The following is a 14,335-nucleotide window of genomic DNA, read 5'->3' as shown; positions in this document are numbered from 1 at the left end:
TATTATTACTGTACGATTATGAACCACCGAGAGCAACGACGCTTCCAGGATGATTCGAATGAAGCTCTTGACCTCTTTGGACAAGATAATTAGCTCATCAAGCCGCATTCGGTCGTTACGATGACGTAGATTACGTATATGTACGGTATTAATTTTACAATACCCCATCAACCAAACCCCAGCTACCCGCATCTAAGCCGTATCAGCAATTTCATTTACGGTAACAATACCACCCAATCGAGGAGCTCTGCTCAGGACACCTTTCACGTCAGCGTCCAACGACCAAGCTCTCTATTCCATCCCAACACGACTCCTCCATCAGAGCCGATACAATGGTCACCAAACGGCAACAAGCGGCCCAAGCCGGGCCAGGTCCCGCCAGCCGTACCTCTCCTCCCGCAGCAACAGCAACAACAACAACAACTACACCACCGCCAACACTCTCCTCCCGCGCTTCCGTTCGCGAAATCATCCAGCATATCTGGCGACGATACCTTGCAGAAACACCTCAACGAACATTTCTTCTTGACGCATTTATGGTCTTTCTGGTAATTGTTGGTGGGATACAGTTTTTGTACTGCGTTTTGGCGGGGAACTTTGTATGCTCCTACTTTCCCATCCCCTTCTCGCGGTTTCTTTTGATTGTTTACTAATTGGGGGTGGTTGGTGTTGTTTAGCCGTTTAATGCGTTTCTGAGCGGGTTCTGTGCTGCAGTCGGTCAGTTTGTTCTCACAGCAAGTTTGAGGATGCAGACTAGTCAGGGTGCTGGTTCGGGATCTAGTGATCAGAGTGCAACGGTGCATGAGAGGTTGGTCTTCGACGGTGGCCTTTCTTTTTCTTCCAAGGGGAATGATTGCGGGGCTGACATTGGTGTAGGGCGTTTGCGGATTATATTTTCGGGAGTCTGATTTTGCATTTCTTTTGTATCAATTTCATCAATTGACGGACGAAAAAGGCATCGCGCTCGGGGAAAGTCGTTGCCGTTTATGGACGCCGGGTTTGTATTTCTACGAATATTCTACCGTTACAAGAGGGCTTCTTGGTAGATGGACACGTCTGTCTAGTGATATAACAGCCTCTCCACCTCCTCAGCAATGGCCAACGAGCTCGTTAGCCCCGGACTCTCGATCCCCAGTAGATTGACAAACCCATCGAACCCATCCTCCTTCTGGATCACAAAGTCCTGAAACTCGCGATGCTCCGCCGGATTCAGCTTGGGCCGGATACCGCAATAGTCCAGCGATACAGCCGACGGATCTATCCCTGGTAGATATCGCCGGATCTGCTCCAGCGCCTCAGGGAGCCGGGACGGGTTTGGTGCCAGATCGTTCGCGTCATGGACCCATTCCACGTCTGGGCCGAAGCGGATGCGATTGGCCATGTCGAGGGTAAGATGTGTACCGAGCCCGCCATGGACAGCACCGGGAGCTGGATAGACCAGCGTATTGATCGGCCCCGGCCGGGATGCGCCGTAGGAGAAGTACGTTCCCTTTGCGTAGTACGGCTTTCGATGCCGAGATGGTGGCAGTAGCATATTCTGGATCTGGCAGGCATACAGTCCGGCGCTATTGATCACGGTCTCCGCCGTGATGGAATCCTCCGTCTGGCCGCCGTCTGAAGAGGCGTAGATGCGGTACGATGATCCATCCCGCTCGATCCTTGTCACTGCCGTCCCCAGCGCGACGTCCCCGCCGTTGTTCTCGAAATCACCCAGTAGAACTGTCATCAGCGCATGGCTATCGACAATCCCCGTCCATTCGGACTCGACAATGCCAGCTCGTGCCTGGATATCTGGTTCCCTGCGTTGGGCCTCCTCACGTCCTACGATCCGCGTCGGCACGCCGAGCGACGTTGCGTGCTCGTGCAGTCGCAGAGACGCCTCCCACTCTCGTTCATCTTGCGCTACAATCCACTTCTTAGTGTTTCGGTGCGGGATGTCGCGGGCCGCGCAGAAGGAGTACAGAAGTCGGTTCCCGCGGATACAGAGGCGGGTTTTAAGCGATTGGGGGGGATAGTAAATTCCTGCGTGAATAACCTAGAAAACCCGCTTTAGCTTTTAGCTCTGCTAGATGAAGAAGAAGAAGAAATCCTCGTACCTCTGAATTCCGACTGCTCGTCTCGGTTCCAACAGCTCCGTGTCGTTCCAGGAGGATAGTGCTCGTCCCTTCGCGAGCGGCCAATTGTCGCGCAATTGCGAGACCGACAACGCCGGCACCGATCACCTGGAGGAAAACGGTGTCTTAGCATTAGCAGGTTCGTGGGCAATTTCGAGAAATGGACGTGGGAGGGTTCACATACGGCGTGTGTGAAGTCGGCATGTCGTGCGGCGGTGCTGGCGAAGCTTCTTCGGCAATCATGCCGGATGATGCATCGCCGTGCGCTGCTAGACACGGATTGTCGCAACAACATCGCAGTGTGATTCCTTCCGGACAATTCTCATTCACAGTGGATTAATGCAATTAATTAAGAAGAGTTCAGCATGTATTTTTGAAGAAGTTGGAAAATTGGACTCCATGTTCACGGATTGGAGGCTACGGAGTACACAATCGGAGAACATCGGCATGCTCGCACGGGAGTACATTGGCTTCATTACTCTAATCTATGACAAAAAAATGACTCCCAAGGCATGAAATCTACGTGCCCATGGAAAGATCAACGCTAGATGATCACCGTCGCATGACACTCGCCAGCATCTCGTTGAAGTGCTCTTTCTGTTCCGTTGCGAGCTTCCCGTTCGTGTCCTGCCTTGATTAGCACAATCCATTTCCGTCACAGCCGGCGTGCTTACGCTGATAATTGTCAGAATCAATGAGTAGTTGTTATACAAGAATCGCTCGCGCCGTTTTGGATCTCCCAATCCCCGACTCAGTTTGGCCAGGAGCGAGTCGAACTCCGCCGTTAAGCGGCCCAGACTGTTCGAGACCGGCTCGTCATCACCCGCCTCGTTGCTTAGGGCCAAAATACCATGGACCAACTGCCCGAAGCGCTGGGTAAGGAAGTGCGGCGCCGAAGACTGCGTCGCGTCGTCGCTGGTCAGCGACAGCGTCGACATGCTACTGCGAGACGCTGCGGCCGCGACCTTCTTGAGCGATTCGCAATGCAGATCCATGATCTGCTGGAACCGCGGCCACAGGTGCATGTTGATCCCGTTAATATATGAGTCGGCGACCGGGATCTTACGTCGCTGCAGCTCAAACGCGGCTTGTTGGTTCAGTCGCACGCAGAGCAGCACTCCCAGACAATCGGTCGTGTTTTCAATCAACGACTTGGTCATGTTCTGACCCAAAGTAAACACTGGCTCAAAGATTTCCAGGGCCCGCCGTGAGATCTGCTGGAACGATTTGACCGAAAACATCTCTGCCATGAACGAATACTCTGCAGATACATTGTCGATCAACGCCAGGTTGAAATGCCGGAATGGCACTTCGAACCCGTGCACAGATTTATCCTCTTCTGCGACGTGCGCACCCATCGCCATGTGATTCGTCGTCTTCAAAATGTCAATCCTTCTTCCGAGCGTGAACGGATCGAACGCAGAGAAACCACGGCCTGCGCTCGCGTGGGCTATACACTCAGCACAGCGCGCCAAATCAAAGCTCGGAACAAACCTACCATTTTTTTGCGATGCGTCTCCTCCCAACACGTTGTTCGGGTCAGATGGATGGAGCCGAAGCTTCCCCAGCGCTTGACTATACCGTGTAAAGTTTGATATATAATACCATCTCATCGTATTGACATAAGCTTGTGTGATCTCCTCTGTGAGAGTCGGATGTGCCCGATGTAGATAGCTATACAGATCTCTGTACTTGAGAAACTTCTGCTGTTGAATGATCTGTGCGTTGATGTTTGGCGACCGCAGCGCCTTGATCTGGGATACAAGATAATCACGGATTCGAACAACCGCCTGCGCAGGGTCAGCGCCGCTGAATAAAAGATGGACAGAAACTTTACCTTTGTTTTCAAATCCGCGAGTAACGGTCGGAGATCTTCCAATGCCTTGACTGACGCTGATGATCTCTCAATGCTGGCGGAACGAGCCTCAACTTCGTTCAACGCCTTGACCCAGTTCTCGTCGATGGGACCGTCTACAATCGCCCGGACTGCTTTGGGAGAGATGCTGATCTCCTCCACAGCCGGTCCCAAAAGCCGTTCTACATTGCGACGATTCTCCAACTTCGCATTCAGCTGTATTGACCGTGCTTGTAGCGACTCGATTTCAGCGGAGACTGCCCCCAGCTCATTCTGAAAGTCGTTGAGGTAAGACTCGACAGACTTCAGCACCTCATCACAGTCCTAGGTAGATCAGCATGCATCCGGATTGGATATTTAAGATACCTCAACATACTGCAATCGCGTTGTGTAGTTCCTGGTATTTGTCCTGTTCACACTCAACTACGCTCGACATTAGACGATGCCATTTTGAGGGCTAGAGGTAGACGTACATTGCTGGATGGCTTGCGCACCATCGTCGCTGCGAACAATGCCACCAGTTTCCGTGCCTTGGAGGGCAAACTGCTCTAGAGAGAGACCTCCAAAGTCGATCGACTCGACCAGCTGCGACGGTTTCTCGGACGTTGTTTCGACCGGTTTCTCCGATGCTTTCTTCCCAATGATGCTGTTCAGGACTTCTAGTGGATCGTTGACTTCGATCCGCTGTTGTCGCGACTGCGCCGGTCTCGAAGCACTGCCATTGGGTGATGATCGCGCCGTTCCCGGTAGTGATGTTGTCGAATCGTCCGGAGTTAGTAACAGGGATGTCGACGATGAGCGCGGATGGAGAGATGAACGGAGGCTCTGGGTTCTAGGAAGACGCCCCGGTCTCCGCGCAGGTGAAAAGGATCGACTGTTCGGCGGCGGCGGCGTTCCTGCGGGAGACGAGTGACCCGACAGACGGTCAAGCCACATCCTCGCGGCAACGGACACGTCTGCTTGTCACAGCATGGAGGGAGGAAGCGATCGCAGCCCGGAATCCAACAATTGCGGAGGGGAGACAGAGACACAGGCTCGCTACGACGTCTTGGGTTGCTGCGATGTGTCCGTCTTCATCTAATACAGCCGGACCTAGCCTAGCATCTTCCCTTGGTAGGAGCTCAGCTTCCAGCTTAGAGAGCGAGGTGGCCTCAGGCCCCAAATGTATTGGAATTACGTGTTTAATTACACAATTGCTTATATTCTGATACCAATATGTACCTTTCCTGGTAATCCGGCGTAACGACATGCTGCTGCCCACAAACTCTCTCCTGCTCAACACCTACGCCACAGATCTCGTCGCCTGCTTTTTGAACAGCCTTACTCCTCGAGCTCCAGCCACATCGCGTCCTTAGTAATGCCGCGCTTGGACGTGTTGCTTTGGAGTTCAAAATTGAACTGCGGGACACCCCTGGTTCCGGCAAGCGATAAGCACTAAAGATGCACCGCACAACGATCTGATTCGCCAATGAAGGACCCCGCCACTAGGGATTCCTAAAACGGAATGGCGCCCTGAAAAACTGCTTCGCAGATTCTCTGCTTTTTCAATACCCCCCATCTCCTCTCAACTTTTGCTCCTCCTCCCAGACGACCTTTATTCGGCCAATTTCCTTTGTGTCATCACCCGTCTTCATCGTTTAGGAGTCCCTTCAACCAGACATCATGGCCGACGACGCGCAGGTGAGTCCAATCTCTGGCGGCGTTCCGACAGGATACCCCGCTTTGCATTTCCGCAATGGGTGCCCATGCAATCTTTTGCATTGTGCATCCGTTTCTAGCACGTGTTTTGTGTGCCTACTCGAGTATCGTCAGAGATGTTGACTCGCTGTGTGTTGTCAATAGCATGAGCATACCTTTGAGAGCGCCGATGCCGGTGCCTCGGCGACCTACCCCATGCAGTGCTCGGCTCTGCGCAAGGGAGGTTACGTCGTGATTAAGGGCCGTCCTTGCAAGATCGTCGAAATGTCGACCTCTAAGACCGGCAAGCACGGTGGTGCCAAGGTCCACCTTGTTGCCCTCGACATTTTCACCGGCAAGAAACTGGAGGAACTGTCTCCTTCCACCCACAACATGGATGTGCCCAATGTCACCCGGAAGGAATACCAGCTGGTTAGTACCGAACCAAATGCCTTGGGTTGTTTTAACTAACCGTGGACAGCTGGATGTGACCGACGACGGTTTCCTTTCTCTGATGGACGACAGCGGCAACACGAAGGACGACGTCAAGTTGCCGGAGGGTGAAGTTGGTGAGCGCATTACGAAGATGTTCAAGGAGGAGGAGAAGGATGTCAACGTGACCGTCATGTCTGCCATGGGTGAGGAGGTCGCGGTTGATGTCAAGGAGGCTGCGGGTGGCCGTTAAATGAAGTGCAGGACGGCCTTGTCCTCTTTGGCCCCGGCTGTCATGGGACCTTTCCCATATATATGTCAATTTTACTCCGGGTCGCGGGTCACACGACAATGTTTTCTCCTGTTTGCGTGCTGTAGCGGTCCATTTGCATTCTTGAAGATTGGGGAAGACCCATCCATGAATTGCTTTTGTGACGATCAAAAGAGACGACGCCATGTCAGATACTTGGGAATTTGACGTGGGATTACGACCAGACATGATAGATCCATTCCATTCAGGCGTAGTCTAAGGTTTTCCAATGTTTTCCTAGCAGTCTCGCAACGGCAAAAATAAACAATGAATGCATTCCGAGTTACCGGCAGACTGGGATATGGTTTCCATCAGGCTGGGACTCTGCAAGATGATATCTTCGTGGGCGGTTATTGACGGATTTTTCAGGCATCTACTCCGTACATGGATAGATAATATCTGCACGTGACCTACATAAAAGCTTCCTCAACGACTTGAAGAATATACAGAGCGAGAAATGTCAAAAAAGGGCCATTCCTAATCCTACTATACAAGTTTTAGGATAGTGCTTTCGAGGACAGAGTGTCATGTAATACTAGCCATTCCAAACAGGGCAATATTGCGATCGCCAGCGTGCAACATGACCTGGATTGCCCAGGATGGAGTACATCACTCGCGGTCCATGCGGCCAGGAAGGCTGTCGAGAGACCCGCTACTATCTGGATAGCGGAATCTGGTTTTGCAGACGCGGCCATCAGCAAGAGGTATGGGTCAAGGGGCTCGCGTCGGAGTCGGAACGCGCAAGCTGACCGTGATGTGCAGGGGCGACAAATTGAAGAAGACCCAGAGGATTTTGGCAAGCTCGGAAGAATCAGCCGTGTGAAACGCGCACCCACGGAAAAGATTCAAAAGAGTTGGTGCTAGCACAGTCACCGTTTGGAAATTGAAGCTAACCTTTTCTTTGCAGCGTTTCGTGGCAAGGAGGCCTTCCGACTTTTTGTCCATGCATATCAATATGTATTGTGGATGCAGTGCCATGCTCTCGTACATGGAAAAGGATATCCTGCGGATCTCGAGGTTTGTGTTTGTCCTTGCTGAGAGGCGGACGTACTGATTTCGTTCAGGTGGTGGTGAGGGATCTGTGGGCACTACGTCTTCGTTCGCTGGTCAAAAAACTCGACGAACTGCCCGAGGGTGAAGATGATGCTCAAGCGTCCAGCTCTCAAGCTGCATCGGACACTGAAGGGGAAGTAGATGACACTCGAGAGCAGTTTATGCCTCGACGGGCATCAAGCACCCCCCGCCTGGTTGAAACGCTGGGGCTCTGCTACTTGGGTTGCTTGTTACTACGATTACCGACAAGTGTCGGCGATATTTACAGGTACGATATCCAGTTGTATACAGGTCAACATAAGCTGATAAGATAGGCTGGCTATGGGAGGAGATATACCATACATCAGGGTTGTACGGTCATTGCCGAATGACATAAAAGACCGACTTCCACAGGAGTACCTACGCCAGTTCGACACGCCGGTATGAACTCTGCCCGACGAGCGGCTGATCTCAGCTGACTTCTTCCAGTATCTGCTCACCAATGAGCGTCTTCATGAAGTGGTAAACCATCTGATCATCATGTACCACGGTGCATACGGGACCGAATTTCCACCATTGAATGCTCCTCTGCTTCTCGTTGAGTACATCAGGCAGCTTTCTCTGCCTTGTAAGTCAACAGCCATCGTCCGCGTATCATCTGCTAATGCCCGACAGTGGAAGTCTATACCGTGGTGAGGAAACTCAACCAGATGTTGAGGTTTGCATATGATTTTCCGCTCTCTTCAAAAGCAACTCTCCGAAATCTGGGGTTTCCGGAGTTGCGATTGATGGCTCAACTGGTCGTGGCCACCAAACTTGTCCTCCCATTTGATAATATAACCAGATTCCCATCATCTCCTAGTGAGCCGGCTGCTCAGTCTCTAGATTGGAAGCGATGGAGTGAGGTACGGGACGAATTTTCGAGAAGAAAGTCAGAAGGCAAGATCGCGAAGGGAAGGCACATCTTGCTGGAGGAAGACGATGTTTTCGACCTCACCCCGGAGCAATTAGATGACTATATGGATTGGTACGAAACTCGTTGGATTGACACCAGCAAATGTGAGATTCGACCCATCAATTCCGACACGAGGCCATTGACTGACCACGAACAGCCCCGAATCCAATAGCTGAGATGTTCCGCTGGACTCGGCCGGAGGCATCAGCTGCGTCTTCGGCCGCAGACCCAAGAGGCGCGGGAGATGATACAAACGAGATACTAGCATCCGTCATCAATTCACTCCGGCCCGTGAAGCCAGTCAAGAAGAAGGATCGCCGGGAGCATCTGCAACCAGGAACATCCTATCAACAATACCAATCTGAAGTGGAACTGCCCGAAACCGGCCGCAAGTTCTACGAGGCGGCAGCAGAGATATGCGGGATATCGCTACGCTCGCTGGTAAGGGCAGTGGTGCAGGTGGAAGTCAAACTCCAGGATTGGCAGGAGGACTGGCGACGGGCTGTCTACCATGGACTTGTTGAGGAGAGTTCATCAGAGGAAGAAGTGGGTGAGGAGACGGTGCTCGAACCAGAAAAATGATCCTATGCCAACGAGTTCATCACATTCATTCTGGTCGATTCAAGGACATATTCGTACTGCGCCTTCCTGGCTCTCCCTGCGTTGACAAAGCTCCTCCAGGAGATGAAGAGTCCTTATGGGCACTTGACCATCCTCTTGGGACTGTGGTACCTTGAGATACTGACCGTAGCGAACAACAACTGACAGCTCTAAGGGACTGTTGGTCAGGAATGGCTGTACGCTATCAATAATATTTCGTATTTGGCTCAGGTCAATTCTTTGATCGTCTTCCTGTTAAATTTGTTAGACAGGGAGGGAAAAGGAGAAACCTTACGCCTGAAGCCTACCGGCATTGACCCAAAAATTTGACGATCTCAGTTTCTTCCTCAATCCAGCGTCGTTCCCTTTCTTTAATGTATGACCTGTCAGGATATGTTATAGCAACATCAAAGTCAACCAAAGAACCCTCTCCAGAGGTTATGGAACAATGAGAATGTTTTGGGGGGTAACGATCATTACTATTGCTCGATAAACACTAAATGGATTTGCTCGATTCCCATGACTGCAATATCCATTCGTTGTTTTCTGTAGGTGACACAGTTCATTTCCACGGCACCGCGAGATAATCGATTAGAATCGCGCTTGGATGCCTTGGATCGATGTCGATCTCAAAGTCGGTGTCCAATCCTTTCTCATTTGGCATATAGTCCCCTCTGGGGCCTTGACCATGACAACAGAGTTGAGTTGTGAGGAAGTTTTTAACGATTACGTATTAGCATTAGATCTGCTGGTTCCTGAAGAACCGTCGTAGACTGGGCATTCTTGAGGGCTTAGGTTACGAGCGAGTCGAGCGATACGAGATTACCTGATATACCAGATCCGGTTTGATTATAGGGCTTAGGGCTAGGCTAACCCGAATGGGCCCACTTCGCTAAGCGACTGACCCGACTATCGACTTTGCAACCCTTTGTGCAGACAACCAGACTGACAGAGGAATCAGCGATAGACGAACGCCGCAAAGAGTAAGTCATTATGCGGCATAAAATGTATTCTAACGAGAGAGGATGCTAACATTAGATTGATGAAACAGTGCAGATGTAGGTTTCCCGAGTTCCCGAAGCGCCAGTCGAGCCGTTCGAGGTTTTCGGATTTCCGTCGATTTTCATCACGATTTCCGGTTCCTTTCAACAAGACTGCGAGTCAAGTCGAAGGATGCGATTAAGTCTGGAGGAATCGCGGAATATCCGACTTGAGCGGATCGACCAGCGCTATGATGGACGGATGAATGGACACATGCTGATACGCCTGGATTTACAGCTTCGTCAAGACGCTCACGGGTAAAACCATTACCCTCGACGTTGAGTCGAGCGACACCATCGACAACGTCAAGGCCAAGATCCAGGACAAGGAGGGTATTCCGCCGGACCAGCAGCGTCTGATCTTCGCCGGCAAGCAGCTTGAGGATGGTCGCACTCTGAGCGACTACAACATCCAAAAGGTGCGTCAACCACCTCTTCTCTATCAGCGAGGGGATGTTTTTCGCTGATTGATAATCGGGGAATTTAACAGGAGTCCACCCTCCACCTGGTCCTCCGTCTGCGTGGTGGTATCATTGAGCCTTCTCTGAAGGCTCTGGCCTCTCGCTACAACTGCGAGAAGAACGTCTGCCGCAAGTGCTACGTATGTTTCATTTTGCTCCATATACTGGTTTCTATTTTTTTTTTTTTTTTTTTTTTTACTGACCTTTTTTTCAGGCCCGCCTTCCCCCGCGTGCGACCAACTGCCGCAAGCGCAAGTGCGGCCACAGCAACCAGCTCCGCCCCAAGAAGAAGCTCAAGTAAACGAAATGTATTCGATGGGTTTGGAGAGGTGTTGCCGGCGGTCTGCTTTGCATTTATTTGTGGTCGATACTAGACAAATGAAAAATATCGATCGAGAACTCGTTCCAATTTTGTAGAATCATAAAGAGTAGATGCTATAATCTATGATCGCATACTGATACATCAAATACTCGTACAGTATCGAGAAATAAAACCGAGTTCAAAGATGAACCTCCCATGTCCAAGGATTAGATTATCCTCTTGTCATCATCGTCATCATCGTCGTCCTTGTGTTTCTTCTTCACTGGACTCCCGTGCCTAGAGAAAATACAACGTCAGCAATTCATGGTCCATATCTCAAAATGTGAGCAAACTTACGCAAAGAAGAGGATCTTAATCGCAATCGCCAACCCAGCGTGCAGAACAATCACAAGAATCAAAAGAATCCTGCTCGCCTTGGCATCCGTCGCGCTGAGCACAGGATACAAGTTCCGCAACAGGAAAAAAACCGTCCAAGCGAAGCCAACACCCACAAGAATCCAGTTCAACAACGTGAGAGGGCTCCAGCTGACCAGCGCGACTGCGATCCAGACCAGATTCGCGTACCCGTAGAGCGCCCAGCACTCAATCAAATCTGCGCCGGTGCTGCCGAACCACCGCAGCGCCGCCCACAGCGCAATCGGAATCACGCCCGTGTAGCCATACACCAAGCCAGCCGCGCCAGAGAGCAACCGAAAATCATATTCAAAGTGCTTCTCGTCGCGGCGTGCCAGATACTGCGAGACCGTACCCGTGAGGAACAGGATGACCACAACCGTGGTCGCGATCCAGAACGGCCCGTACAGGTCCGGATTGCCGTCTAGGACGTCGAGGAAGTTGCTTCGTGGGTAGAGGGCCGCGACGCACCGCCGCACGACCTCGTTTGTGTCCACGTCAAAGAATTGGCTGTAGTATTGTAGTGTCCATAGTCGGTGCTTGGTGAACCCGCCACCTCCGCCTCCACGATGGCTGCTACCTCCACCACCGCCGCCATCGTGACCGCTCAGGAAGGGTGTTGAGTCGGATTGGATTTTGGCGCTCCGAGGGTCATTCTCAAAGTCTGTTTGTCTGTCAGTCATATTTGAGAAAGTACGAATCGCCTGTCGAAGAGTAGCATACTCGACGGGTGAAACTCGAGGTCCTCTTGGAGGTCCGTATGGCCGAGATCTCCCTATCCGCGAGCAATATCACGTCAGTACTATTGTGTCGCGTTGCCTGCTTTGAGAGCCATTGTATGGTGTGTTTACCTCTGCGTCCACGTCTACGACAACATCGTAGCCGCGATTCGACATGTTGCCAGTTGAGCGGAGCTCGGCTCTCGCTGGTTTGGTCCTCTGATTCTGTAAGATAAGAGTCGTGTTTTGTTGGTGGTTACGAAAGACCAGGTGTCCGGTTCGGCGTCATTCTCGATCTGGCTCCAACCAAGGGAACGAGCACCACGTAATCCGGAGTCGATACCTTCCATATCCGGTATAGCAGATATTCAGAAGCCTTTATGCCAGTTGCTTCTTACACGCCCCCCAGTTGGGAGCAGAATTTAAACATTTCAACTCGTTAAAAGTTCCATTAATAACCAAATATGGCTATTCAAAACCCTGCTACCCGAATAGTCCAACACGCAGCCGTCTAAGGTACGCCCACATGGTCATATCCAAACCGCTGCGGCGCAGGTATATCGACACCAGGGCAACGAATACTGCCAATGCGATACCACCCACTGGCCGGCGGTACCGCCAGATCAAGTCACCGGTCTTCTTCCGGAATTCTTCGCGCTGCAGCTGTCTGTGCTGCAAGTCAAACAATTGTTTGGCCTCTTGAAGAGTAGAATTCCGTGCACAGTCGCGTGCTGTTTTGAGGACACTGTACCGCGATATCCGCGCCCATGCACGGAACGGCAAAGATTCCGGCGGGTAGCTATTATACAAATCAAGCGCAGATTCAACCATTCCCTCCAAGTCGAGAGGCTGAGGCAGTTTGGATAGGGTAAAATGCAGCATCTCCGGTTCATTCACTGGGATTTTCAGCAGCTCGTTTTTTCGACGGAGAATAATTGCTGCAAAAAGGTAGATGGCCACCACGGGCTCGTGCGCTAGAAGAAAATCGTAGAGGCGAGCAATGTCGCCGTACTCCTGAATGTCATGTGCATACAGCGTTAGTGTTGCGGCCAAGGCGAAAAATGGCTGGGTCCCCGATAGATGCCGACGCAATTTTGGATCGGCTCGTTCTAAAATGGCGGGGATCAACTGCAGGTGCCTGACAGCTGGTGACAGTGACGGAAGCATGTAGTCTCGGACCCGCAATAGAGATACGCGCGCCAGAGCCTCGCGCGCCAGCTGCTGGCCTAAGACCAGCAGAAAGACCTGTGCAATGTCATGGTATCCTTGGAAGTACGACAGCATCGGGTACCGTCGAAGGGTCTCAATAATAAGATCGGACAGCTCTTTTTTGCGCATCTCCAACTCCGCCGGTTCGCCTGGTGACAACAATATATGGTCAGAGTCCCATAGGCATCACCAGATCATGTGTGTACTAACAGTACGGATAATAGACGAAGGCCCGGTCGACATCTAACTCAACCTGAGCCTCGTCACGATGTCGAGGAAGCTTTTTCCAAGACCCGTCCGTCTCGTCTGATGTCTCTACATTTCCCAGCAGAATGGGCCCTGTGGCAGAGATGAGCATGAATCATCAACGATGTTATTCAGGACTTGACATACATGCCGACCGACGAAGTTCATCATCCAACAAGCCACCGGAAGAGGTAGCTAATTGAACCAAGGCCCCCACATCGCGTTGTTGACATGCTTGTTGAATGGCCTCCCGTTTCTCATCGGATTCGCTGGACTTCTCCGGAGCATCCGCGTATACCGACTGTTCCGTGTCCTCATTCGCAGGTATTTGATCAACCTGATCAGCCATATTCAATGAAAAAGACGCCCAGTGTTTGATTGACAGCTGTTCATGAAAATACTTTATCCTAAGTAGTAGCACTGATTACGGGTACGGCTCCGAGAATGCAAGGGACATAGGGTTTTGATGGTCGAAAATTCTCGACGTGTAGATTGCCAATTCATGCGGGATTGTTTTCCGGCTGATCAGATTCAGACACTGGCCATGGCGTTGCAAATCGAGATCCGGGGAAGTTTCTGGTCTCAACGCCTGCACGTTCCTGGCGGATGGTCAGCGGGCTCATGCAGAGCTATGCTTCAGCCATGTTGATGCTTTCACCGCCTGCAGATCACGCACTGTGATTAGTCGGACGTGCTCTCACGTGATTTTCCCACCAATGCAGAAAACCATATCGTCCGCCGATAATTACATACCATTGGTCCGATCTGTATAAAGTACGGAACGGACATCAGTAGCCTCAGTGCCTCAGGCCTCCTGCGCTAGTCCCTAACGGGACTAGGGTGTTGCTGACACAACACCTCTGCAGGAGGGCCTGAGGACAAAAGTCACCCTTCCAACCGAAACTTTCTGTAATTCTCTTGTATTCGGAAGAATTATTTTTTCCGAACTAGAGTTTACACTAAGTGTTAA

General features: G+C 51.4%; 8 protein-coding genes across 8 annotated transcripts; 4 read left to right on the top strand and 4 right to left on the bottom strand.

Moving 5' to 3' along the window:
* Positions 1 to 332: 332 nt before the first annotated feature.
* On the top strand, positions 333 to 943 carry VTN49DRAFT_7307 (uncharacterized protein; the record flags this gene model as incomplete). Its single annotated transcript, XM_069415562.1, has 3 exons — positions 333 to 599; positions 678 to 808; positions 877 to 943. 3 exons carry the CDS (start codon positions 333 to 335, stop codon positions 941 to 943), a joined length of 465 nt encoding a protein of 154 aa, XP_069272501.1.
* Positions 944 to 1,060: 117 nt separating this feature from the next.
* On the bottom strand, positions 1,061 to 2,409 carry VTN49DRAFT_7306 (uncharacterized protein; the record flags this gene model as incomplete). The annotated part of the gene is made up of 3 exons (XM_069415561.1): positions 1,061 to 2,035; positions 2,097 to 2,222; positions 2,299 to 2,409. 3 exons carry the CDS (start codon positions 2,407 to 2,409, stop codon positions 1,061 to 1,063), a joined length of 1,212 nt encoding a protein of 403 aa, XP_069272500.1.
* Positions 2,410 to 2,666: 257 nt separating this feature from the next.
* On the bottom strand, positions 2,667 to 4,905 carry VTN49DRAFT_7305 (uncharacterized protein; the record flags this gene model as incomplete). The annotated part of the gene is made up of 6 exons (XM_069415560.1): positions 2,667 to 2,741; positions 2,789 to 3,564; positions 3,613 to 3,904; positions 3,952 to 4,293; positions 4,346 to 4,392; positions 4,443 to 4,905. 6 exons carry the CDS (start codon positions 4,903 to 4,905, stop codon positions 2,667 to 2,669), a joined length of 1,995 nt encoding a protein of 664 aa, XP_069272499.1.
* Positions 4,906 to 5,631: 726 nt separating this feature from the next.
* VTN49DRAFT_7304 (uncharacterized protein) lies at positions 5,632 to 6,331 on the top strand (the record flags this gene model as incomplete). Its single annotated transcript, XM_069415559.1, has 3 exons — positions 5,632 to 5,649; positions 5,812 to 6,078; positions 6,128 to 6,331. The coding sequence occupies 3 exons, from the start codon at positions 5,632 to 5,634 to the stop codon at positions 6,329 to 6,331; spliced, it is 489 nt and encodes a 162-aa protein (XP_069272498.1).
* A 656-nt stretch (positions 6,332 to 6,987) lies between these two features.
* VTN49DRAFT_7303 (uncharacterized protein) lies at positions 6,988 to 8,957 on the top strand (the record flags this gene model as incomplete). The annotated part of the gene is made up of 8 exons (XM_069415558.1): positions 6,988 to 7,092; positions 7,151 to 7,241; positions 7,296 to 7,405; positions 7,453 to 7,709; positions 7,756 to 7,861; positions 7,910 to 8,048; positions 8,096 to 8,479; positions 8,533 to 8,957. The coding sequence occupies 8 exons, from the start codon at positions 6,988 to 6,990 to the stop codon at positions 8,955 to 8,957; spliced, it is 1,617 nt and encodes a 538-aa protein (XP_069272497.1).
* A 518-nt stretch (positions 8,958 to 9,475) lies between these two features.
* Positions 9,476 to 10,777, top strand: VTN49DRAFT_7302 (uncharacterized protein; the record flags this gene model as incomplete). Its single annotated transcript, XM_069415557.1, has 6 exons — positions 9,476 to 9,523; positions 9,943 to 9,958; positions 10,027 to 10,033; positions 10,254 to 10,434; positions 10,506 to 10,616; positions 10,691 to 10,777. 6 exons carry the CDS (start codon positions 9,476 to 9,478, stop codon positions 10,775 to 10,777), a joined length of 450 nt encoding a protein of 149 aa, XP_069272496.1.
* A 227-nt stretch (positions 10,778 to 11,004) lies between these two features.
* VTN49DRAFT_7301 (uncharacterized protein) lies at positions 11,005 to 12,087 on the bottom strand (the record flags this gene model as incomplete). The annotated part of the gene is made up of 4 exons (XM_069415556.1): positions 11,005 to 11,074; positions 11,135 to 11,855; positions 11,915 to 11,966; positions 12,043 to 12,087. The coding sequence occupies 4 exons, from the start codon at positions 12,085 to 12,087 to the stop codon at positions 11,005 to 11,007; spliced, it is 888 nt and encodes a 295-aa protein (XP_069272495.1).
* A 306-nt stretch (positions 12,088 to 12,393) lies between these two features.
* VTN49DRAFT_7300 (uncharacterized protein) lies at positions 12,394 to 13,714 on the bottom strand (the record flags this gene model as incomplete). Its single annotated transcript, XM_069415555.1, has 3 exons — positions 12,394 to 13,268; positions 13,330 to 13,458; positions 13,513 to 13,714. The coding sequence occupies 3 exons, from the start codon at positions 13,712 to 13,714 to the stop codon at positions 12,394 to 12,396; spliced, it is 1,206 nt and encodes a 401-aa protein (XP_069272494.1).
* Positions 13,715 to 14,335: the final 621 nt, after the last annotated feature.

Source organism: Thermomyces lanuginosus (assembly GCF_041956635.1).
Source record: "Thermomyces lanuginosus strain ATCC 200065 unplaced genomic scaffold VTN49scaffold_5, whole genome shotgun sequence".
Lineage (NCBI taxonomy): Eukaryota > Fungi > Ascomycota > Eurotiomycetes > Eurotiales > Trichocomaceae > Thermomyces > Thermomyces lanuginosus.
Note: the sequence above shows the minus strand (reverse complement) of the source record. Positions and strands in the feature narration are given on the sequence as shown.